At 39.3% G+C, this 27701-nt stretch overlaps 1 protein-coding gene across 1 annotated transcript; it reads right to left on the reverse strand.

The window, feature by feature from the left end:
- Positions 1-1381: 1381 nt before the first annotated feature.
- pax1a (paired box 1a) lies at positions 1382-6216 on the reverse strand. Its single transcript, XM_031288698.2, has 5 exons — positions 5912-6216; positions 4598-5227; positions 3462-3595; positions 2709-2922; positions 1382-2025 (listed from the first exon to the last, which is right to left on the reverse strand). The coding sequence occupies exons 1-5, from the start codon at positions 5913-5915 to the stop codon at positions 1910-1912; spliced, it is 1098 nt and encodes a 365-aa protein (XP_031144558.1). The 5' UTR covers positions 5916-6216; the 3' UTR covers positions 1382-1909.
- Between the last annotated feature and the right edge of the window lie 21485 nt (positions 6217-27701).

The following is a 27701-nucleotide window of genomic DNA, read 5'->3' on the forward strand; positions in this document are numbered from 1 at the left end:
TGTACTAGTTGAAAGCTATCTACACAAACAAATGACCTACTATAACAAATATTCATATGTTAAAAAAATATGTATTTTTCTTTCTATTGCTCCAAGGTAATTTTGGTTCATAATAAGATTAGATATACACTATTAAAAATGAACTGTAAATTCAAATTTATGACAGACTAGATGTGTGTTATTTTGATTTAAATGTTGGGCTGCTGATATTAATTAAAGGAAATTAGTAAAAGTATTGATTTGTTGTAAGTAGAAAACAAATTCAAAAACTAGGCCTACTCAACTTCGATATGATAAAACGAATTATTTGTTGATGACATTTTAAGATGTTAATTTGCTAATTAAGGCCACATAACAAAGCATTGAACTTTTCTTTGAAGGGATCCAATGTTTTAAAAATGACAATAATAATTCCCTATGAAAACATATCTTCATCGCACAATATTATTATTAATATTAATGATGTATAATATTTTGGTAGTATTGTACAAAAGCGTCGTACAATAGACAAAGATCGGGTCGGTTGACCACCCCAAAAAACAGAAGCCACATCATAGAATATGATGGTCACATAAATATCAGTGACGAGCAGTTCTAAGGAAGGCTGTGAAGAGGCTTTCTGTTGAAGCAAACAGGCCACAGGAGTTAACAGTGTACACTCTAAACTGGTAATTCCTGTGAACTAGTAATTCCTGTGGCCTGTTTACCCTCTAAACCTTAGAGAGTGAACAGACCTAAAGGCCGGTATGGGGAAAGTCTCGTTATTTGTATACGGGAAAACATATCCCTGGGCAAGCATCTGTGGCTGCATGCGGGTAGATTTGGACTGTAAGCTGCTCTCATGTAGGCTACACAGCGTCCATTAACGTGCATGATCAGGTCTCTGATTTCCATCATGGCAGGTATCATTTACAAGTGAGATAACATCAGCGGAGGCGCCCAGTCTGTGGACGTGTTACACCTGAGTCAATAAATGACTTAGGTAGTGGTGTAATGACCCAATATATTTCAATTCCCTTAGGTTCAAATGATGTGCAAAAACTTCGATTATTATATATTAAAATGTAGGCTATTTTTATGACACTTGCAGAAAACAAAATGTCACTGATCGAACTTCCATTCAGAGAAAGTCATCTTTCTGTTCCTTCCAGTTGGAAAACGGACAACGATTGGTATACCCCTTTAACACATTACCAAAAGTCACTTTTTGAAGTTAGGGAGCCAATACTTTCTCATGGGAAACTTAAATTTCATGTATTTTAAGATGATATCATCAACACCTAACTTCCATGACTTAGACATTAACCAACGGGATGAACCAAACAATATACTTCGTGCCCTTCATGGATCTATACTGAAACATATAAACTAGGACCACATGGCATTTAAGAGAGCCTTTATTTTTTATATTTACAATGAAATTATAAAAATATATAATTAAAGCTTTTGCAAATATTTTACATTTAGACAATTTACCTCTTTGTTCACATAGTTGAGTCACTGTAGAATCGATATCATGGCCACAAATTATGATAATAGGCCTATATGGCGGATTACAGAGTAGCCCTTTGGTTTTTTATAATTACACATCAATGACAGGGTGGACTGACAAAAGTGTATTTAAAAAATAAAAACTGCAGTATCCATAAGAGAATATACAGTCTAGCAAAATGAAGTATTTTAAAAAATTGGGAGGGGAAACACCGATGCATCCATGCAAGCTTACATTCATATAGCCATAAGGCCGATAAAGCTATACTGTATTCATAACGAATGTGAATAGGCCTGTGTTTGACTGTAAGCTGCAAACACTCGGAGAAACGAGCCGTTAGTGTTCAGACTTACTGTTGGAGTTGTTGAAAAGAGTTCAGTTAAATGGGTCTGGTAATTAAGGTGGTGTAAGTCCCGGTTATGATGATGAGGTAGGGAGACTGAGTCCATGCACACTGTTCAAGTCTTCATGTTGCTGCTGCTGCTGCTGCTGCTGCTGCTGCTTGCTCAGGGGAGTGGGCGGTTTTCTGTCTCCTACCCAACACAAACAAGACATACAGTTCACCTGTGCACGCCATTTCAAGTCAAATTATTATTTACACCCTGATATAAATTCGTTTAACGCGAGTTATTTCTCCGCTCGATTGTGTTTTTTGCCTCCAACGGCGCCAGGCAGCTAACCCTAACCTTAACCCTAAACATAACCATTGCCACGCTGCCTGGAAGGAGACGTTGGGGGCAAAAAACACCAAAGACCTATTTGTCCTACAAGTTAGAGCAGATCTGAAACGAACAGACTATTCAGAAATACACAAACAAACAGTCTCTTTAACAGAATGAAGCTTCTCTTCCATTTGATGTGTGTAAAAATGTCCTCGGACCACCTGGTAGGCCAATTCTGGAAGGTCAAGATTTAATGATTGACATATAATTACGCTTCATTTGGGATTTGGTAAATGTTTACACTCGTTACAGTCGTTGTTTATTGCGAAAGTGAGTGTTCGTGAGAAAGGCACGGTGGAGGGAGAGAGACTGTACGGTCCTCTGCGGACATAAAGACTATAAAATAATAATACTAATATAAATGCATATTGCACTGTAAACAAAATCCATTCAAATATAAAGCAACTGCATCCCAGAGAGAATTTTTTCTTCACATCTGTCACCAGTTTTTACATTAAACTGTGTTGCCAGTCCCACTCTATCTCGCTACGTACCTTCTCGGGCCTGATGCTTGAAGGTCATCGGCGAGTGGATCTCCCCTGCATGCATGCTCATCCCGCCGCCTGGGTGGGACAGGGTCGGGCTCTGCGGCTGCCAGTGGTGGTGACCCGGGGCCACGTATCCGCCTGCTGCTCCACTGTACACCCCGTACTGGTTGGTGGGAGAGTAAGCACACGCCGAGACATAACTGGACAGTGTCGAGGAGGGCTGCAGGCAAACAGATAAGACACAGACAAAATAAGCACAAGAAAACCCCAAACGCACAGCGCTTATAAATGTACGTGACAGTGACATATGTGGCCTCCAGTTAGCGCTTCTCAAAGAATGTGTCTGAGTAGGTTAGAGGAAATTGAGGAATACAGTGTATTCACTATAATTTCATTCACCATAAATAAGACTAATTAGAGTATGTTTACACAGATGGATTCCGTCTGTCTGTCTCAGTCCTTAAACAGAACATTTAATCAACAGTAACAAAACTCCCTCGAGTCTCAGGGCTAGAATCTTATGAAGCAGAGTTCTGTGGCCTTAAATGACTTAGTCTGAGGGTCCCTAGATATGGAAACTTTTCACAACTCTGCCACAGACCTTTGTAGCGAGAGCACTAATTTGAAGGCCTCTGCCCATTTTGGCACTAATCATGTTTCCTACAAAGAAAGGAAAATGGCGCAATTATAGCAATGCAGAGTGAACAGAGTTGGTGTAGAAACATTACAGTCTGTACACATGTTCAGATATGTATTTACCTGAGCGTATTTTATGTCGGCGTCTATGGCTGATTTGTCAATCCCGTTGACCGTGTGAGCAGCGGGGAAAGCTGCTCTGTTGACGCTACTCCAGTCCTCCATTTTTGGTGGATATCCCTCCGCCCCAGCAATGGCTGATTTAAAAAACAGTAATTTCATGTCAATGATGTTGAAAACGTGAAAAATGCTTAAAACAACACAGTCCTATTTAGCTTTATAATTAATGACATAAATTATAGACATATTTAAAGCGCTTTACGCATGAGCCTGTCTAGGCAATAAAACATTTCATTTTCAAAACAGCAGGCCTATGTAAAATGATTTTGAAGTTAGGGTAAATCAAACAATTATAAAATAAAATATCAAAATTAATATAATTATCAACGTAGTGCGTAATTGTTTGTATTACGTGTGTATTATAAAAAATAGCCCTGGGTTTGTGACAAAATAACCAGACAAATACAAAACAGAACACAAAAAAGATAAAGTTAACAACATTTTATTACCTATTATGAATAGTCTTTTCTTATTTAAACATGTATATTAATAATAATCTAGGCTTATCGCATAAAACCCTCTATGTTATGTTTGCGTAAAAGAAGCAACATTCTCGTAAAAATAGGTTTACAGCATCGAGCTATTTTAATACAAATAAATAAAAAGGGTTAAAATATTTTATTTCGCACACATTTTGTTTAAATGACGTTGACCTTATGGCCCAAAATACACTGGACCACGCGACTTAACACTGGATAAAAACTGACTAAAGGACCAGAAAGGCAAAGAAAAAATGGCTGTAATGACTACTTGAGGGATTAGAAAGGATATAGCAGGTGAACAAGGTGTTTGCAAATGCATCAGCCATGAAAAGGCCTTTTGAGAGTGGCCTAATGCTTTCTGGCTGAAAAGTGAAAACGGAGGCCTGCACGACTTCTAATGGACACATTGCCCTGCCTGTTGCCTGAACCGGTTGTACGGAGTGCTATGGCGATTCATCATGCTGAATAACACACTAATAACCAGCTGCACGGGTTTATTAAGCTCTGATTTGAGGACAGTGAGAGCTAAAAGCTTATGGCACAGAGACGCACAGACCCACGATTTCTCCCAGAGCAGAAAGTGCTTATTTTCCTCACCTGCAGGATCCATGAAGGCCCGTATACCGAGGATGTTGCTAACGGTGTGTGCAGAAGGCCAGCCCCTGGATATGCTCATATGTCCAGCCGTCATCGGTACTCCAGGAGGGCTGCCCATTTTAGTGCCAGTGGGCGACATGGTGTTTGGGTAGGAATAGGGGTATATGTGGTTGTAGGAGAGCCCGACCTGCGCGGAGGCTTGCTTACTGCTCTCATACTGGTTGGGCTGGGAGAGATTTCCAATCTTGTTGCGTAAAATCCTGCTGATCGAGCTAACCGACGGCACATTGTACTTGTCACAAACTCCATCTGCCAAAAGCCTGTCCCGGATCTCCCAGGCAAAGATCCCGGGGTCGCCTTGTTTGTATTCCCTGATATTTTTCACCACGTTAGGCGTCGTGACCCGTGGTTTGCTTCCACCGATGGCACCGGGTAAGATGGAGCCCGTCTCGTTGTACCTCGCCAAAATCTTGCTCACGCAGCCGTGGGAGACTCGGAGTTGCCGGCTTATATCGCAGGGTCTGATCCCGAGCTGAGCCAGCTCCACTATTCTTAACCGTATGGCATTGGGCAGGGGTCGCCCATTGACGAACACGCCGCCTAACTGGTTCACCTCTCCATAGTTTTGCTCTGCAGGAGAATAGAGAAACACAAGTCACATATTTACACTGCATGAATGCATTTCTGAGATGCAGAAAATAAAATATAATATCCTCATGTTGCCATTGTAATTCACATATTCTGCCACAAAATATATTTCCATAAAACCATTATGTATTTATTATTAAGAAACAACTTTAAAATGCTGCGTCAGTTTGACACAGGCCAGCTCCTGTAATTAACACCATAAACTGAAGTAACAGAGTTGTATAACATTTGTCAGCCTACACAGAGTGGTAATCTTTGGTTGGTACCCGCTATTTTGCAACTTTACGAAAGTGTGTAAATTTATTCTGGCTGAGTTTCCCTTCCACTATGCCTGCATACACAACAAAAAACAACATAAAAAATGGCGAGCTTGAGGAATTGACACTCTGGAGCTCTTCAAAGACTTTTCTTAGCATAATTGGTGGTGTGATTTCATTTAAGATGTAAAGCTTTTAACAATGCCTGCTGAACAGCTGGGAAAATCCACCATGAAATCCACATGACAAGCTGTCGTCAAAAGACACTCTTCATTTGCGCTTTATCTGAACTTGGAGAAGAAGAAAAAAAGACAATGCTTATTTCTGCCTTTACGCAGGCGTGGTGAGCCTGGATACGCTTCCATAAGCTCCCTGCCAGTGAAGCATGCAGATGGTACCACGGGCTTACCCATTTGCCTATATGTTTCGAGATGCCGGGAAATATAGGTGTCCCTTCAAATGGCTGAATGTGTCCGAGCGAAGGCAGCGAAGGAAGGGGAACGGGAGGAATGAGCCCCAGAAAAGGAAAGATAGACCTCTTAAAAATCTCCACCGAGTGCAGCGCGCCCCCTTCTCTTTTTTGGAAACAAGTGACTGCAAGGTACAATGGCACCAAAGTGATCTTCATCCGATAAAAGCAAATTGGAGTTATCCTGGAGAGTCCGGCGTCTGCTGGAATTAATTTGACGCGTCCTCCACGTCAATCGTTGCTGTTATACGACGAGCCTCTGCTTAGGTTTCATTGGTCGTCCTGCGCAAGGAATTCTGTCAGCCAATGCAAACCCCATCCGGTTGGGGCCGTGCAGCCTCCTTGAATATTTTGCATATGGGAAGTGGCAGAAAGGAAAGCGTTTCATCCAACATGCAGCCTTCTGGTAAGGACTTATACATCATAAGAGATATATAGCCCAAACTGGGATGACAGTGGAGAGTAAACCTTCCTGGACTGGTTACCAGTGCATGCTTGATATAAAAAATAACATCAATACACCTGGAAGTACGCCTGTGGATGAGACTGGCATGTTTGGTTAGTTTGCATGCCAATATTGTCCAGGCTATTTTAGTTAAATCGTTTTATTACGTCATAAATAATATAGAATTTATATTTTTCTGCATAGTGGTTCATAAATTGACTATATAACCGCGCAGGGTTGGACAAAGTGAAGGTATCGAGTCATTTGACCATCAGAGCGATAGTTGCACACTAGCAGACTGAGTCTTTTTTATAAGCCAGTGTTGGAGCATCAAACATGAGAAGGGGCTCATGTAATCGATACCTCTGTAGATCGCAGCGCTCCCAGACTATGGTATATCGACTGGATGCCAGAGACATACATTATCACAGCGTGTTTTCGGAGTTTCCTGTGGAAGTTTAGAAGGTATCGTTTATAAGCTCGCAAAACGTTACTTGTAAAACTTAACAGTCGACCCAATGGTAACAAGGTGCAGTGTCCTTATCCCACCACCACCACCACTTCCACCACCCCTCTCCTCTCTGTCTCCTGGCCACTTCACCATCCAGATCCGGGAGCAGGACACATGGAAAGTATCAGGTTGGGTCAGAGGAGCTGGGTGCTGGAGATTCTAGTGATGGACCCTTTTTTTTTTTACGTCTGGCTGTGAAATCAATTCATATCTCATATTTGCGTGATGCAGCCTTTTTGAATGCATGTTGCAGAGTGGTGGCACCCCGGAGGAAACTTCATCTGTTTCTGCTGAGTATGAGTGATGGTTTTAATGAGTGGTATTTTAGATCTCAGTCTCATTCCGTCTGTGTCCCCGTCTCACTCACTCCCTATCGTTCTGTCTCTCTCTCTCTGTCTTTTCTCCATTGCTTGGCTGGCAGGACTCCCCTCATGTGGACAACGTAGGAATTGCATGGTTTTATCAGCACTACTTCTTTGACATGTGCACTATGTTCGGGGTATGCAAACTTCTTTCTGCATGCTTCAATAGAAAATAAATTACATGTTTTAATATGGATATCAACATGAGAAGGTGCGACTCATATTATATAGTTTTGACTATATTACTATTTTTTTCCTGTATTATGCCTCTATACAACTTTTAAATAGCCTACATGTGTTTCCTTTAACATTATTTTTGCCGTGTTAATGTATGCATTGTATCACTAGGCTGCAGTCGTTGTCTGATATAATGTAATTGCATGTAACGAATGAAATGTCTGTTTTTAGACCTACAACAGTCTTTAATTGAATACTGGAATGCGAAGAATAGGCCTACTTTCAAACGTGAATGCTGTCTATTGCCTATATTGTAAAATTTAATTTGCATTACTTAGTTGTTTTTTTCTTTATTCACCTTTGCAAGGGCGATAGGTTACAAATGCGCACAGTCTTTGAAATCTAAAGTAATTTTCTTGTGACTGATAAATTCAAAATGTTTTTTTTAAAATTTTATTTCTAACGTTCAGATGGTTTAAAATATATAGCCTATCAAAGACCAACCTGTGCGCTGCAGAATATTGGATTTTCTACAGTCTAAATTCAGACTATGTAGGTTAGATAAACACCATATATCCGTACAAAATATAGTACAAAATAGAGATCTGGTTTATTACTGGAATCTCACGGTATTCTGCTAAATTATTTCTCCCTAAAATGTGTTTTAATTTGTCCATATGGACGTTGAAATACATGTATTAAAAAATGAGGGAAATATAGAAAAAAAATTAATAAATAATCCACGTGAACTTTACACACTACACCCGTTGGTGCAGTTAACTTTTGCACATATATCCTAAAATGTGTTGGCCTATCAGGTGCACGGTTTAGCAACCGTCTGTTTGGGTTTGTCGTGTGTGACAAAATAAAAACAGTCTTGAACGGCTCCCCTCATTTTCCAGGATAAACTGTGTTCATACAATATATGCCCACATAAATAATACAGCATAACACAAACACCAAATTTTAGTCCTTAATATTCCATTTGAAATGTAATGGTGGATGACGCATATGCTAATTATTATATATCTACACCGCTGACTGACTGAAGTGTCATTACTGTAGGCCTACATGTAGCCTACTGCAGTATTCTTCTTTTTTCTCCGAGGTGCTCAAGTGGCCAATCTACTGCCATTTCATCAGAGGTGTTCAAACCAAACACAAACTTAACTATCTGTTTCCCCAAACATCCCAATATGGAAGTAATGGAAGGACGTTTTAAGGCTGGGAGTGCAAATTAAATATCATTTTCCGGTTATAGCCAAGCCACTAGATTAATCTTTATTATAGTGTATTATATGTTTTGTCTGTCTGATGATTAGACCTACCGCCTAAAGGTCATATTACCGCACGTTTTAATTGCATTAGACTACTGTTGCTGGTTGAATAGTAGGCCTACTGCTGAGAGATTGAAGCGTTGAATGTAGAATTCCTACTTTTTAAGAGTAGACTCTTATTAATTAGGCTATCGATTATTTTGTCTCTATTTCATTATTTTTAGTGAGTTGTTACAAAGAGATGATGATTAATTCATATCCAGGGACTATATATGTAATTTCTACTGGGCCAATAATGTTTGCACAAGGCCCTATAATTGCAAACAAAAATCTTGATTTGTATTAAATAATGCTGAAGTAAGTCAGCCGCTGTTCAGTCTGACGTCCTGAAAATATAGGCTTATCTCGTAGGCCAGATCATCCTATATGTTCTCAAATGTCCATATTGTTTTTACGTCAAATGTTTTAGCGTTATGTTTTATGTTTTATTGTTTGTTCAGTTCAGTAAGATTATGACAGTAATAGTCCACAAACAGACGCTGGGCTTCGAAGTGTGACATTTCTTCCAAATCGCTTTTAGATCAGACAGGAGTTAAGTCATCCGATCGACACCTGACGCCCGCAAAGTGCAACGACCCCCGTCGGTAAATATTGATGTTGGTTTTAAGTGACATCAAAGGATTCGCTTCCTCAAGTGTGCTTTGTCTTTAAAGTTTTAAGGTGAATTTAAAGTTGTATTAATCATTTATCTCAAAGGGGTATTTGTGTGTGTGTGTGTGTGTGTGTGTGTGTGTGTGTGTGTGTGTGTGTGTGTGTGTGTGTGTGTGTGTGTGTGTGTGTGTGTGTGTGTGTGTCTGTGTGTGTGTGTGTGTGTCTGTGTGTGTGTGTGGAGGTTATTGCTGGAATGGTTTATTTTAGTGATGTTTCAGGTGCAATTATACACTGCTTTGTTATGTGCTTTGCTACCTGCATGCATTGAAGTGTGTGTGTGTGTGTGTGTGTGTGTGTGTGTGTGTGTGTGTGTGTGTGTGTGTGTGTGTGTGTGTGTGTGTGTGTGTGTGTGTGTGTGTGTGTGCGGGTTTGTGCAGATCTATCACAACAAAATGTTACACAAGGCCTACCTCTGGGTTCTTGGTGAAATAAAGTAGCTGTGATGCATCAAGTTTTAATTATTACTAATAATGTGTAGCATGTTGGACATCAGCTTTGCATCTCTCATTAGGTAAACACCATAATCATGCTCAGATTAATGCGTCTTTCTCATTTCAACAAAACAGAATCTGTGTATATTTTTCTGTCATGGTTTCAATTTTATTTCCACAAATGGATGAGCCATGGTGTTTTATTGAAGAGCCTTTTTGTGTACCACTGTTTTTGATTTAGTGTTTGTGAGTTTAGGGGTTCTGCAGTTCTCAGTATGGGAATTATTAGACAGGGTCCAGATTGTGTGCATTTAGCACACCAGGGCCAACATGCAGCTATGAGTTTAAGAAACAAAGTGTGTCAGAGAAAAACCTCCTGCTCTTTATATTCCCATAAGGATCCAAACAGTGTTGGCAAAAGCAAACAATATGCATTTGCTACCAATTTGCAGCAGTTACTCTGTCCCTCACATATTTTTATTTTTTAATTAAAACCAATACATTAAACCTAAAGTTTCACATTTAGTCTGAAAGGTAATAATCTCTTGTCGTTTATTATTAGAAATGGAGGGGGGGGTGGGCGATCAATGTTGATTCTGTTGAAAGCCAACCAAGCCCAGCCTGTAAAGAAACCCACCGATTCCTCGGTCAAGTAGCCCCCCTCTACAAAAAAAAAGGTTTGTCCACTCCTATCTGATCCAGAGGTGGTGATGTGTAGTTTCTTTGTGCTCCTGCTGGTGAGGTTCTGCTAAAAGGAGGCTTGGAAGGCAGCAAGCTCAGTTCTTTTATAGCCACAAGACCCACTCTGAGCTGCAGAACACGCCTAATGAGGGCGTGCAGTGGTGCCATGTGAGACATGCCAGCTTTTACCAGGCTGGGTAATTGCTTGTGACCTTCACTAAACGCGTCTCAAGTGTCTTCATGTTGTGAGCGTACTTCTAATTGTTACATTTAGGTAGATGTCTGAGGAGCATGCATGTACTTTGACTGTGTTGTGGGGAGAAGCAGACAGATCCCTTGCAAAAGTTTTAGGGAGGCAGGGTTTTTTTGTCAATGTATTTGTTTGTTTTTTGTATGTGAAGAAAATTTGTTGTGCACACCTTCTTTACCTTTACCTCTACTTGCAGTTGTCACATTTCAAAGATAATATAATATTAAGGCTTCCAAAATATTCTATTAGTACTACTTACAGCCATTGTTTTCATTGTTATTTACTTTACACCACCTAAGAAAAAATTACTTGGTTTAGAAATGGGTGGTTTCAGTTTGTTTTAATTTCATACCGCTGGCTGTCCTTGGGAATCCATGACAACTTTGTTCTGTGTTGGGAGACAAACCTGGTTTTCATTTAAAGTGGAAACATATTAGGAAAATACAATGGACTTTTTTTTCTCTGTTACTGGTTAAAAAAAACTGCCATTACTAAAATATGAACAGACTAGAGTGTGGGTGTTTACAATATGATCTCAGATCTGGAATTTATGAATTCTGGTAGTATTCACACATACTGTACTTTGTGATAATTTACCTTTTGTTGGAATACACTTACACCAATATTTCACTTTGCATCATCTAATAATGTAATCTGATGCCTCATTCAAAATAAAAAGATATGGATGAAACACAAAAAAAAATGTTTTAAAATGTGTCAAGAGGACATTTCTGAGGGGAAGAAGCAGTAATATTTGTGATTTCAGATGTCTCCGGCACCTCTTCTTCTGCTGTTTCTTTTAAACTAGAAATTTTGTTAATGTTATTTTAATACTTTTGCCAGATTAAGTTTAAGCCTTCACACCAAGTGCTGTGTATATTTAAAGGTCCCATATTGTAAAAAGTGAGATTTCCATGTCTTTTTTGATTTTAAAGCAGGTTGAGGTGCTATATAAATACAGTGAAACTATCAAAACGCTCAATCCACAGAGAAATGCACACAGCCTGTATTCCGAAACTGTGCCTTTAAACTTCCAATCAGTTGTGATGTCACAAAATACTATACAGTATATAGGTAGAAAGTGTTGCTACAGTGCTGTTACAGTCATTCCCCGGCTGCAATGACTGTGCAGAGACTCTGAGATAGCAGATATGGAAGACCCAGAAACACTGACAAATCAGAGCAGACTTGGCTTTTTCGAAAGGGGGGCTTAAAGAGACGCTTAAATGTGTTTCAAGTGTTTTAGAACAGAGGGTGAATAAGGGTACACTCAGACAAACTGTATGAGAAAAATAATGTTTTTTTTTAAACAATAAAGCGTTTGAACATGTTCTAGTACAATCCAAAATACAAGTATGAACCTGAAAATAAGAATAATATAGGTCCTTTAAGTAAGTGTAAGAAAGTGTGAAGTAATGTCATAATAAGGGCCTTCCACTCCTGCATTACAGCAGCTGTTTCTTCTGGAACATTGTGTTTTATTGCACAGTAGCAATCTGTATGACTGAACAGAGAGGCTGCACTTATCATGATGCACTTCATTAATATATTAAGATAAAAGTATGACTTCTAAAAAGAAGCAATAACCATCAATTCTGGACGATGATGTTCTGTTGTGGAAATGGAAAAGATAACTCACATGTATTAGTGATAAGTACACACACATGTTAAGCATCTGCTATCAGACTACAGTCAGCATAATAAAGACTCAAGGTGTGACCTCTTTATCAGACATGGCTTTAATTCACCATCACAATCTAGATGAAGATCCAAAAGTGATGCACACCAAATTGAAAAATTATGTTATCTTATTTCCTGCAGATAAATGTCCAAATTATGTCAGATTTATAGAAACCAGGCTAAATGATTTCAATTTGAATTATTCTTTTTATTCGTAAATAATAACTTTTCCCTGTCTCATACTTTATTCTGGTTTACATCTCCAAAGGTTATTAATAGTGTTGACTAGGCAAAACTATTGTATGCCTATTCATAATAAATTGTGCTTTAACATGTAGGGGATTATGATTTTCTGTACCTTTTTACATTGACTGTGCTCAGATAAACAGATATTTTTATGTGGAACTTGTTGCCATATTTTAACAGTGCACTGACACTTATGCCACATTTCCACTGCATGGTATAGCTCTGCGCTACTCAACTTGACTTACTCTTTTTTGTTTTTCCATTAGCAAAAATTATAGATAGTACCTGGTCCTTTTTTGGTACCACCTTGGTCGAAGTTCCAAGCGAGCTGACCTGATTCTAGAAGGTGGAGTTAAAACAAGTAAGAATCGTTACTAGCGTGACACGGGACATCCTGCACAAACCCACCATTTTTGAATAGCTAAGCTACCGTCCAGCCCGTCCTCACCCAGAAAACGACCATTTTGGTCGATTAAGCTAGCAACTCATAATGACCCACAATTACTGTACGTTTCTTGTTAAGCTGCGACCCCTTGTGGCTGTAGTTATTATTGCGAGACTAAACGAGGAAGTGAGGTGACAAAGTATAAGAGCAGGGGTTTGTGTCCCGTGTGAAACCAAAAGTCATTTTGAAATTAACAAAGTTTTACCTATGAGTTTAACGGACCTTAGTCTGTGATGCAATGATGTCGGTGACGTCCCGTTACGTCCTCATTTTAGTAGTTTTACGTGACTCTTTTAAGCAAATCCCTGATGTTTTACTAACGCTAAGTATTTCCGTTGCCTAAACGTAACTAGTTCTGTTTCATAACAATTACTACATGTTTAAAACAGCACCATGTTAAATAGAACGGTCACATGATTAAACGGCCGCTTTGTGGCAATACATAGAGCAGACGTATGTGTCGTTTTGGGAGCCTTAGGAAATCCACCTTTAATGCCGTTTAAGTATGAGGATACGTAAACTTTACCATACAATTGACAAAGTGCAGACATTCCTCTGTTTGGTTGCCGATGAAAGGATCTAGCAAGTGTCGCGTTAAAGATGATCCAATATGACGTCACATAAACTTCATGAAATATTGAAAAAAAAACTTTTTAATGGGGTTGGTTACTACATCATTAAAACTCATGCTCTATCCAGTCTGTTCAGTTAGAAAGCTGGGCATTATTACATGCACCTTTTTATACTCACGTGCTTTGTTGTTGTTTAACTTCGCTGGGCTGGATCTGTTGTCAATTAAGAGGAGGAACCTTAATTACTTTTGGAGCACTTCAGACTCTATCCACGGCTGCTGCTGATTCATGCCTGCCCTACTTGGAAATCAGCCTAAGGAGTCGAAAACACTGGGACACATGTGGAATTTGACATCAAACCTTTAATTCTGCTGTGATATTTGATTCACTTTTGACTTTTAGCTTTAGTACTTTTCATTTCACTCATTGTGTCCTCTCTCTCTTACTTAGCCCTAAATTAGTTTCTGTACTTAGATAAAGCGCTGAGACACCTGTAATAACAATAAGCAGTGATTCCTCAAATGACCCTCTTTAAGCCGTAAATCCAGTCGTGTGTCATGAATTGGTGTTATTCTCTGCTTCTAAACTTTAGAATGCCAGATCCGTAATGGAAAAGCCTGCAAAGGGACATTCAAGGCCTTCTACCGGAGGCAGTGTGATATCGTTTTCCGCCAAACCAGAAATCAAGGCCTTCGAAGGGCCTTTTTTATGTCAGGGATAGGGGTACTGTATGTTTTCTGACAGTTGCTCCTTTTAAGATTAATGGGCTTATGAAAACCGTGTGTCTTCTTCCAAAAGCCAAGCTCCATATCAGTCAATGTTACCAGCATAATCGGGCCGTCCTGACAAAGAAATCCCAAAGACAGATTGAATATTGATGCCACAACACAGGAGAATCAGAATCTGTGTTGTGTGTGTATGTGTGCATGCACAGGACAAGGCGGCTGGTAGCCATACTGGATTTGATTTCTTACTTCTGGGATGAAACACATGCCAACAAACTAATGCAATGCTGGTTTTACACAAATACTTTTACATTGACCATGCAACAAATGGTACCGCATAACAAAGCTAAAATCATGAAAAACTTCATAGATTTACTAATAAGGCAGAAAACCACGTGATCTACAAGCCACGCTAGCTCTTCTTCTGGAATATGTAGCTCTATCCTTGTGCTCTATCAGTGCACTGACCTCACTGAACCACAGCCAGATGCTCATAAATACATTCCCTTATTTCTACCCTTGTGTGGATGCCAGTTGGGCCGGGAAGTGGGTTTGTTTTGGGTGTTCTCAGTATATTCCAGCCAGAGCTGCGCTTTCACTTTTCTCACAAGAGAGCTGTGCTGACTTCCTGAAATGCATATGTATTCCTGCTTGTGGTCGTCTGTCATGGTGGTGATCTGTTGAAAGCTGCATAACTCGAGTCCAGTGTCTGTATAATGGAGACTTGTTTGTCCCGACACCCATGGATTAATCAACTGGACGTCTCTCCTGCGTGAATTGTAGTGCCCACTGTGTGAGTTCAGATTCAAGAGTGTAAATGTGAAAACTGACTCCAGACTCTGGTTAAGTGAGCAGTTAAACCTGCGTCGACCAATGTCAGAAACTCAACCCACATGATTATTTTTCGGTCACATCTGGACACATTGCCTTTCAGCTTTCAAAATATGCATGTGTGTTTTACAGTTTACAGATATTTCAGGAATCCTCCATGTCTCTCATCAGCTTACCATATTTAGAAAGAATAAGCATAAAAGCTAATTATGTAGCATTAACAAATTAACCCTGTTGAGTACAACTCAACCTACAGCAAAGGAATGGGAGACCTTAGCTCTCTCATGCCGGTGGTGAAATGTCTGACATGTTTGCGCTGAGTAGGGACAGACAGGCCTGCAACCAAGCCTGGACTTGCTGGCCAAGAAAAAGCCCCTCATAGCTCCCCCATTTTCCTTAGCATGCCCCTTCCTGAATGAATGCACTGCCTAACCTTGTAGTCGCTGGGTTTACAATAATGAGCAAGTGTGTGAAAATATCTACCTCCTGTGTGTAAATCCACTTTTACTGTCTGTTGTTTGTTGCTGTCTATAATGACTGTAAATATATGGAAGTTGGTATGTGTAAACAGAATAGAAACCAGCTGGCAGAAAATGCATTGTGTGTAGGATTGAGAGATAAAAGCAGAGTGAAAGAGCAGGATAAGTAAACTGGTCAAATATAAAGCACGTGACAATACAGTACTATATGTGTGATCATACTAAGAGACTGGAATTGAAATAAATTTTAAAAAAAAGCAGTATGAACTGTCTAACTTGCTATTTACAGTGGGTAGAAGTATTCAGAGTGTATGAAAAATCTCACTTAAGTGAAAGAACTTAAGTATTAGTAGCAAAATGTACTTTCAGTATCAAATTGAAAGTTCCACCTCTTGCAGCTCTAACTGTGACTATTCTTCTTACACATTGATGGATCAAATAATCTAGCAATATATATATATATATATATATATATATATATATAAAATGATATATATTTATAATATCAGGCTTACAGTGTATATATATATATATATATATATATATATATATATATATATATATATATATATCGGCAGATTGTTTGATCCATCAATGTGTAAATAGAATATTCACAGTTAGAGCTGCAAGAGGTGGAGCTAGTTTGAACTACTTTATATACAGTTAGGTAGTTAGTCCAGAGTTGGCCCCCTTTAAAGGGTCAGAAGATAAATCTTAGAGGTCGTGAGATGATCAACGGCATATGAAAGACAAAAAATCCAAGTTCTGATTCTCAAATCTATATTAATTTTTGCTTTGCTTTGTGACATATTGGATCATTTTGCCTCTTTAGACATTAAACAGTTATTTAAATGATACCATGTGAGAAGTTAAGAGCAGAAATCACTATTTGGTGGACCTGCAAACAACTCACAGACATCTAAATGTGAGCTCACAAGCCAAAAAGGTTGGAAACTTTAACAATGTAAATTCTGAAAAGTAACCATAGCTGTTAAATAAATGTTGTTGAGTAAAGTAAAGTAAAGTAAAGTAAGTAAAGTACAGCGCTTGAGTAAATGTACTTAGTTACTTGGCCATTTAACAATAAGGTCTGTTCTCCATACACAAACATTAGTCTATTCAAGAGTACCAATTTAGTGATAGTTTGTTTCCTTTAGTGCAATGTTTTGGTTGTCTATGAAGATGTATTGTTGTTTGGATGTTTTGTCTGTGTGTAAATACCAATTATTTTCATTATCAATTCAGCTGATGATTGTTTTTTCAATTAGTCCATTCATCATTTACTCTATGAAAAATGAAGAAAGAACTTCCCAGAAGCCAAGGTTGTGTCTTCAAATTGCTTTGTTTGTCCTACAATCAGTTCAAAACACAAAGGTATGCAATTTGCAGTCATATATAAATTTGATAAGCAGATGTTTGGCTTTATTGCTTGATAATTGATTTCACTGATTGATCGATTATCAAATGTTCTGCCCATCGATTGCTGTAATTGATCAATCGACTAATTGCTTCAGCTCCAGTTCAGTAGTTTTGGGAAACAGTCAGTTTGTGCATATTCCATAAACACCTGCCTAGTTGTTTTTGGAATGGATATTTGGATATTGGCTATTTAAAATGTTTCATTTATTTGCAGTGTTTATTCTACAACATATCATATCCAATAATAACTGAAGTAATATCATCCCAGACAACGGAAAGTATAAACAGCTTGTGGCTCCACTTCTAATTATTTGTGGTCAAAGTTACAAGGCAGATCACGATTCATGTCAGATATTGTTGACATGACTTGTAATGATGATGGTGTATGTGGTGGAGCCCACATGTGATGATGTTATTAGTTGGAACAGTTTTTGACAATGTAAAACCACGATTGCTCAATGTCAGTGTTGATGTAACCATATTTGAATTGTGTACACCCATATTACAGCTAATTATAGGTTCGGTCAAAGGTCTCAGTGAGATTCCTAGAAGACTTGCAGTCTAATAGGATGTCAAGGAGAGCTTACCTTCATCCGGTTTAATTAGAGGACGTTCAGAGCCTCAGCTAGAATTTGCAACATGAGGGAATTATTCTGCCACCACCTTGCTATAACTTTCATTAACTCATTACACCGAAGACAATTTGTCCAAGATGATGAATTACGTGTCAATTTATGCTGTTTAGTGTTATGCTCACAGGTTTGGGGTTATCACAACAGATTTGTCACTGGAAAATTTGAAGGGGTGGAAACTTTTTTGTCAACAACTGTGTTGATAAATCAAAGCCTCCCTGGCCTAATTCATGGTACAATTATCTCTAAGGAGACGCTTTTGTGGAGGTTTTAAAGTGAGCCCATATGCTGCAGACCACAACCTGTTGCCACATCTCCAAAACATCTACAGAGATGGAACTCCACACTGAAGTGTTTCCTCCTACAGAAAAAAACATGTCCCAGACCTCCTGTCCAAGACAGAGAAACAATTACAACATCAAATAGAAAGAGTGCGGCGCACTTCCCAGGATCAGAGGGTTGAGTCTTTCCTTGGCAGTGAGCAGCGATACTGGCTGAGAGCCTCCTTCACTCAAAGACATGGCAAGGATATCCTCGTCATGACATACTGCACAGGATACATACCCAAGGATAGGAAGATGAAGCCAGTTGTGGACTGAAAAGTTAGGCATTCCTGTTCTTTGTCACTGTAATTATATGATTGCTATAATGATGATGATACATGCATTCTGTCTTCCCTGGTAATTGAATATTAAAACATTAAGTGGAGTGTGTGTCTTTTTTTTGGAAATATGAATGAACAAATAAGTTTGGTGATAGAAAATCCTACTAGATGACTTGAGAATCCGTGAGAAAGCAATCAATTCATTATTCATATAAGCTTAGGAATATTTTTTTTCTTATTCTCAAGAAATGTGTTAAGTCGGTCTTTCATTACTACCTGACTTCTCCTGTCTGTGGCTCTCTGCCCCAAGTTTACTGGTTCCTATGGAAACGTTTAAAAAACAGGACCCAAATATATACTTTCAGTTTTTAAACCATGCTCAATAATTTCCTAAAACGGCTGGGCATTGTAGTTTTTAGCCATCATTACTCAAACAGAAATAAATAGTGCATTTGTTTGTTTTTTTTCAGCCGTGTATTAATACACATTCGGTGCTCTACTGAGTATTTACAGTGGCAAGACGGTGTTTGTGGGATTGACTCAAAAGAAACTACAGTAGCCACGTTCCTCGTATTGACTCTGTCGCTGTGACTCAGTTATGTGTTTTATGGCACAGAGGAATAAGCTATGCTTTGGATACACAGATGAAACATGACATCACTAGACTTATCCTTTAAGAAGACACAACCTTCCACTGCAGTTACTGTCCCCTATGACCTGCCTTTCAAGTAGGCTATAAATACAAATGAGTCACAGTACATAACTAACAGGGTAAATATTAGAGGCCCGTGTTATGAGCCAGGAAGTAGTAGGCTTCTCAAATACATACACGAGTGACAAATTCAAGGAAATTAAATTAAATATAACGTGTCTTTAGTGCTGGCACCACAATGAGTTGCATAAACAGCTTCAGTGCTGCTTGGCATAGACTCTTGTAAAGAGTGTGTGAAGCTCTACTGGAAGGAAGAATAATGTATTTGGTGCTTTGATGATGGTGGAGGAAAGCGCTGTATAACATGTTGGTTTTTGCTTTAATTTGTCACCTTTTAAATAAACTCTTTACTACCAATCCTACTACATAAGAATAAGAATCCCTAGAAATGAGTTTTCAAATTACCAGAAGCAACATTTTAATCAACAGCAACCTTTACACACATTTACACTGACACACACAAATACTGTAAGAAGTTGTTGCGAGGTATCTCATCATGGCTGAAAATACACTTTATATTCAATGATACTTGCACCATCTGATCCTTATTTTTGGAGCACACATAATCCGCCTTCAGCTCCTGTATCATAACTTTACACTCCTGTATGAAGTGTTATTGCTGGGGGAGTTAAGTCGGTGTCAGTGGTATTTCTACAGCAGGGCTGTGACTTGTCAACAAAGAGGGAAAACCTCTGAAAGTGATACTCACTCTTCAGAGACTGTTTGACTAAACCAAGCGAGACGTTATTAGCATTCTGGAGCTAAAATGTTTAAGTTAAAGCTAAAAATGGATTTGTCACTGTCTCCTTGTCTTCAGATGATTCATTCTGAGCCATTCTCGCCGCCCTCTTTCTCTTTTTCTGAACTTGAGCAAAGACAAGTGCAAGCAAGTCCTGGAGCACAGGTTTGATGGGCTACTTTTAATAGTTTTCTTTTCTTTGCACACACATCAGTGAAAGAGTTACATCAGTTTTTCCAGCTGAATTGGGGATCGATGAATAGATAAATTAAAGGGACATGTTGTTTTTTTAATCACAATGTTGTTTAGCAATTTTATTTATGATTGTTTAAGTTTAGAAATGGGAAATTACTCTAGATGAAGTATACAATGGAATAGGCCTAACTTCACAGAGATGGTGTATCCTTAAACACAGCGGCCTATGACTTTTACTGGGCAGCTGTGAAGGCACTTTGCCCTTAATTCTATGCAACTTGACAAACTTACAGACATTCCCGCCACTTTTTTCTTCACTTCATAGCACTCTGGGTCATATCAAGTTCTCAGAGAGAATGCAGATAGCTGCGATAGCGTCGACAAGATGGTGCAAAGTGATGACACGTCTTACGAGGCGTGGGTCACAGGTGACTGAGAACACGTAGTCAGTTGGTCATGTCATCATCGTTGAAAAGCATTGTCGAGACTCTGGCTTAGTTTCATGTTTTTCTCTTGAGAAAATCGCAAAATGCAGACTGAAGTGTTGGAAGCAGAACTGCACTTAAGAAATAATGACACTGATTAAATCAAACCTCAGCAGATGCAGAAGCCAAAGAACCAAAATGTATTTGGGAATTTCAGTAATATCAGACTGAAGCATAAAGGGAGTTTTAACGGGGGAAGCAATTTTGATAATGATCTTCCTACTAACTTATCCAAGTTACCCTTTCTGGTCTTTAAAGTTCAAACTAGTTGGACTAGCTGTGTAACCCTTCCAAGATTAGGAATGTTAGGAAAACTAAAAGTCACAGCTACACACATTTGCTATTTCAAGGTTCTTTATTTTCCTTTAAGTGTCCCACCTGGATACCTTGTATGTTGTAAAACTCACTTTAGCTCTATCCATTAGCATTAAACTCAGCTACTCAACAGCTGCTGCCTCTGTCTTTATCATAACATGAACTATGACCAATCAAAACTCAAAGATTCCTCCTGGTTGATTTGTCATGTTGTAACCTAACGTGATAGACCCCAAATTATCATCATTTAGTTTTGCTACTTTAATTTACAGTAGAAGTTTTACAGTTTTGACATGTTTCTGTGGAAAACACTTGACAGTTGTGTATTAGCTCGTTCATCCCATGAAAAGCACCCTGAGCAATTTGTTGTCATTTTCCAGAATGTTCCAGCTCCTTCACACAGCACACTCAGATGTTGATGAGGTAGTATGATAGACAGAGACAGAGAGAGAGATGGGGGGCAAAGATGGGGGAAAGAGAGCATGACCGAGCTTTATCGCCAGATTGACAGAACAGAGACCTTGGAGTGAACTGCCTCTCTTTAAGGGGAGTTTACATATAAACACCTTCAACATGCAGGTGGAAATATGGGCCAGTAGGGGTAAATAAATAGTCCTGGTCTGGAGTTCTGGGCTTTTTGCAAACAATGGACTTTTTCAGATGGACTTGAAAAACAACTTTGCGTCTTCATCAGTGCAGGACCTGATGGGAAATTGATTACCTTCAGATGATCAGATCAGAAAGGGGCTTCTGAAATCTTTACCTTTCCTTGCAACAACAAACTAAAATCATATTCTTCTGACTTTGCTGAAATTGATTGAAGCTCGCTCCATATCAGTGGAGCTGCAGAAGTTCATCCAGGTCATACAGGTCAGGTCTGTTAGTTTGCTGTTCATTTCAGATTTGCATACAACCCTACTTCACATTCCTACATGCCTGCGCTGCCTGGTACAGACACGCCATCGTCTGGCCTCAAGTGGAAGTTGCTCACTTGATCTTCCAATTGCAAGACACTGTTTTTAGTGTATCTTAATGCTGAAACCCAGATAGTGTGAGTTTGTCTCAGAAGATACTCAGAAAACTGAAAAGGTCTGAGAGGAATACATTTGTGATTAAAATACTTTCTTTTCTTTTTTTTTTTGATTTTACACCTTTTAGATGTGTATCTCAGTGGTGATACAAACTGCACAAGCCGTTTGTTGCTCTAGCATTGGGAAATAAAGGAAGATGGGAGTAGTGGAGTGGTGTGTATATTGGTAAAAGTTTGAGTAAGCTGCACAAAACACTTGTGGGCTCAGGTTTGATTTTTTTTTTTAAACAGTGTCTTGCTGTTCAAATTCAGAGCAGAGACGTTGAATGCTGCTCAGTTGCTTCAGAGGTTCATCTCAAATTACACACCATCATTTTGGTGTATCATCCAGTAGATGGCAGCATAGGCTCATAGAACAGTATGTGCATTTTTTGTACAAGCAAGGGTCTTCTTCAATATCTTTGACTTAATTTTTTATCATTTATCTAATTTCTAAGAATATTCACATCCTTTAAATAAGACTTGTTTGTGTAATTCTCTCGAAGCTGGAAATGGAAATGTGCTAGGATAACCCCAAACCATTAACATAACATCAACAGGGGAGCTCAGTCTGCGAGGTTGCCAGAGGGTGGCAGTCCTTACCCACCTTTTCAGAGTAGGTTTAACATCTTTTATTACCATCTTTTTATGGAATGAGAAAAGAGAAAACAATGACTCAAAACAGCAGGCATCTTCTCTCAAGAGCTAAACTGCAATAGTCTACCACTTTTATGATTTTGTTACTGTGTAAATTACCACCTTTTCTCATTTGTATTTTGCTAAACTGTAAGTGTGTGTTATTTTTTATTTTTTTTAAACAGGTTTGTGTCATAAAAAAGATCCTTCTGGTGATATAAATAATTCTACAAAGATTGTTTAGATACCAAACCTTGTACATTCTACAACATTTGGGTTTAACCACTTTTTACAATTTGGTATGTAGCAGTCACAGAAATGGTTCATGCTGCCAAGGTCCTCTTCTGATTAGAATAGGATTCAAGTGATGAAAAATTTGACCCCACATTGTCATTGTTAATCACTTCACCTCCTTCCATGAAAATGTCTCAGTTTCCGGACAAAAAGCTACAGAGACCAGACATTTAGCTGAGATCAGGGAATGTAATATCTCCATTTCGAACGTCTGCGCGGAACTGCACTGAGAAGTTGAAAAGACACCTTTGATTGATGTGACACAGTATGAAAAAAAATATTGACAGCTAAGCCAACATTTCTCATCGGGTTCAGCAGTGTCAGCTTCCTTTTCTCTCCATCCTTCATCCGCTCAACCCCGTCCCCTCCACGATGAAAGTCTAACAAATCTGCTGACATTGATCCTGTCTCCTCTGCTGGCCCAATTTCATTTCAGCCTGAGAGAGACGGCAATCTCCAAAGATCTTGACAGACAATTGTATTTACTATTTTCTTTTCACAAGCCAATAAAGGGGGAGCAGTTATTGCATCAGATTATATGAAAAAACGTTTAATGATTCCAATTTATAACTCTAGACTGAATAATGATACAGTTAAGAGCTGACAGGCCATGATAAATGAAGGCTCATATAAAACATATTTAGTGTGAAGAATGGCTGGAGATGAATTGCACAGTGATACAAACTCATGATAAAGAACAGTAAGAGCCACTAGAAGACTTAATAATGTGCTATTCATTTTGAAGTGATTTTGCTGGTTAATAAAAGAGCACAAATTAAAAATATATTTATTGTACAAAGACGTCTGGGAATATTGCCCCCATGTCTCCAGACACCCACCCCCACCCAATCTAATCGCTCCCCATCTTTTTAGATTGAACCTATCAAATCCTCAGTTTCCCTCTCCATCACTGCTGACTCTCGGTGCATTTTGCTGTCTGTAACCTTCTTGATTTAGTGCATGTACAGTATATGATTTCTTCCACGACATACATTACCAGATAGTTCTCCGGATGGATTAGCAGCATCGTTCATGCTAATGTTTGGACTATGCTGCTGAAATTTAAACCTGTAACACACTGACAGCCACAGCAAAAGCTAAATTACCAGCTAGTACGTATCAGCAAGGCTCATTGTGCAAGAATTGATTTAGCAATTGAATATGGTTGATTGCTTCATGTTGCAGGATCCTTGAATTGCAGCGATGAAAACATTCAGTATACACATATCATTCAAAGGAAACTGCGGCATTCCCTGTTGCTGAATGATGAAAAACCTTGGTCAAGTGGTGAAACCTCAAGGACTAGAGTCCATATGCTGTAACTGGACCAGAGAATGTGTAATATCTGTAAGGATCTTTTCACTGATTCACTGAGATGGGACATTTAATTTTCCTCATACAATTTCTGCCACAATTTCTATACACTGGCATACTCATCTGATGTCACTAGTGCTTTTCCGGAAAAAGGGTTCAACAGCTGTTTTGTATCATTCCTATTGAAAATAAGGTCATACTCACTACACTACAAATATAATCCATGTGGAGCACTCTAAATGGGATATTTCCAAAGGGTTTTAAGGCAATGCAGCCGTTCAAAGAAATAGTGAAACAACGGCAGCCTCCATCCTCAGATGACTTATGATAGCTACATATACAGACCCTCAAACACTACCCGTTGCTCATGTTGCAGAGAGCAAGGGCGACAACATCTCCCATTTATCCGCCCATCCGTTGTTCTGGACAACATACAAATTTGAATAATAAAAGTGCAGAGCTAATGAGAAAATGTAAATGAGACTAAGACAGGCAGACACTAGCCTTCATTTGATGAACAAGAAATGAGAAGCGAGGTAAATTATCCCAGGATCATGTTCGCCCTGACACCTGGGAGACAGATGAAGTGGAGGCCATTGTTTTTACCTCCATGTAGATCAGCGGGGGCAGAGGACGGTGAGAAGGAAGCACATCAGAATAGGGGACCCCCCCCCCCCCCCCCCAACACACACACACACACACACACACACACGCACCAGTTCTGTTTGTTTCTAGAAGAAGAGCTGGATCAAACAGAGGGGTTGAGCAGTCTGTGTGTTTGGGAGCACTGCCTTTGACACTGACACAGATTGACACAGACCACACACTCATTAATGAATATTGCATAAAGTATCATTTAGGACAATACTAATAGTTTTGGCATGTGTGCCTAGTAGGAGGCAGTGGGTTGAAAAGTGTCACTACTGTATTACAGATTCTGGTTATTTCTGTCCATACGGTCATGATTCTCACTTAATATATTCAAAGGTTCCTATAACAGTTAATGTAAATACCATCAAATGGTTTGATCAACCCAGGCTGTAGGGATGGTGATGTTAGTCTGTTGGTCAGTCCATCACTCTGGTTTTTAGTAAAGTATCTTTACAGCTATTGTATGGATTGACATGAAATTTGGTACATACACCCATGTTGCCCAGGGGATGAATCACAACGGTTATAATGATCCCCTGACTTTCTGTAGCGCTACCAGCAGGTTATAGTTTTCACTTGTCCTGTTAAATATCTCAACATGTACTAGAAGGTCTGGCACAAACATTTTGTCAAAATCAGGTCAGCATTAGTTGTCCAATACTTTGGTTTCTGACCAAATACCTGCTAAACTAATGAAATTCCCATCAGCCTCAGCAGTACTTTGTAATTAGTGGTTCTTAGCGCTGCTTAGTAAATGCTAGCACTAGCGTTACACTTTGATGTTGACCATGGTGAACATTATACCTGCTAAACAGCAGAATGTTAGCATCATCATTGTGTGCATGGTAGCATGCTGGCATTAAACTTAAAGAAAAGCCTCAAAGAGCCGCTAGCATGGCTGTAGACTCTTGGTGATTCTTGACTTTTTTCTTGGGGATACAGTCTGGAGAAACATATATTATTGTAGCCTGCTCAAACATTTTTAAGATACCATCTCTACTGTATATGCACAAGGTGTAACCGTGGACAATGCTCCACAAATAGTTTTTTGAACCTATGTTTCCTTAACGATTAATGCATGTTACCAAACTGTTAGATTAACCTTCTCATAAACCCTAAAGTACCTCCCATACAAGATATATCCCAATGTGTTCGCATTGTAAAGGGTTTAGAAAAATAACAATGAAGATAATGTATCTACAGATACAAATAATGGAGGACAATGATTGACTCAATCACGCATTAGATCAAAAATCAAAAGGCCTAATTTGTTATAAATCATTCCCTCTGCAGTATACTCTGATAGGGGAGAGAAAGAAAGCGGAAGGAAGTGTGTAATAAGGACAGCAAAACAAACCAGACAGAGGCCTATAAAAATACAGCTTCTTCCTCTCAACAGCCCCCTCCTTGAGATGCAGATCATCCGTGATCACCTGATAGTTCCGGACACAGTGAGTGACAGTAAGCTCTCGTCGACCTCTCAGAGACAGCCTAGCAACACCCTCTGTCCTTATCCGTCTGGACACCCACACACTGCCTCTCTCTTCTTTGCCACCTCCCCCAGGCCTCCCACCCAGATTATCAGTCCTTGGAGAAGACCCCAGGCTAATGGTGAACAAGGGGCTCCTGAATGGGCCCTGTACTGGCCTTTGTCTGGCCCTATACTGCAAAGTCCCTTTATTTACACAGTCTTTAACGCTGTATGTTTTCTTGTCTCTTAATTGCATTGGCCTTTGCTGCCCCTTGGTCAATCAATACCATCTCTCCAATGACATCAGCAACTCTATTCAGCAAGGCCTTTCCAGGTGATGGGTGTTTCGTGGGAGAGCTGGTGGGAATGAGCCTTGTAAATGTAGACCCACTGTTTTCTTTCCTCCCATCACTGACCCTGTCTGTGTATAGGCCTATATATATATATGACCATTACATGGTCATATATATAGCAACATAAAATATTCTATATATGTGGGTTCTACAACCCTCTGTGCCTTTGTTAATTCCAAAATGATGCACTCATGCGGATGTGTGGTTTTGGGGAAGAGGGTGTGTCTTCTTCAGCTGCAGGCTCAGCACTCTGGAGTCCATAGGTGAGCTCATTGCATCATAAATCTGATTGATGCGACAATCAGTGCCATCAAAACAATTTTGCCGACCCTTGACTCCAGAGGAGATCAGGAGAGAGAGGGAGTTGACATGCCTTTACCAATCCTGAGTGTGTGTGACCAAGCACATTAATCATAAGAGGTCTAACCCTCTCCTGTGTCCAATTCAGCGATGATTCTCTAGTGTTGCACCATGGAAATGTTTAGACAGAGCCGGACATAATTATCTTTTTGTGTACTTTAATAAGGAGACATCCGAGTGTTCAGACGACAAGGGCACACACACCACAAAACTACCGTGCAGTGATATTATCCCCTTCATTCAGTGTAATTAAAACATAAATAATTAAATGCCACTAACTAACATAACTGGTATGCAAATTTGACGATTTAGTGAGTTGAAGAACACAGGGATTTTTTTTTTGCCAAATGGGGACCATTTAAAGTTGACCTTTGGAAATGTTATTTTGAATGCAATGTGATGGTGCTGTTTAATTTGAAGAGGTACTCATCTCAAAGTCAACATCTTACTTCTGTTTTCCTGACGTACACTCAGTCACCATATATTAGGCAGTAGCCTGGCAACCACAAGAGTCGAGCCGTACCAAATGGATATGTTTGCAGTATGACAGGCCCAGTGTGCACCTCACCGCTGACCCCGCCTGCCATTTTGTTTCTGTCCTGCGAAGGTGTCAGTGATAAACGTTACCTTGTCTCAGCAGGTGTGCCTGGATGGAGGG

This window comes from Sander lucioperca, chromosome 18 (assembly GCF_008315115.2).
Source record: "Sander lucioperca isolate FBNREF2018 chromosome 18, SLUC_FBN_1.2, whole genome shotgun sequence".
NCBI classification, from domain to species: Eukaryota; Metazoa; Chordata; class Actinopteri; order Perciformes; family Percidae; genus Sander; species Sander lucioperca.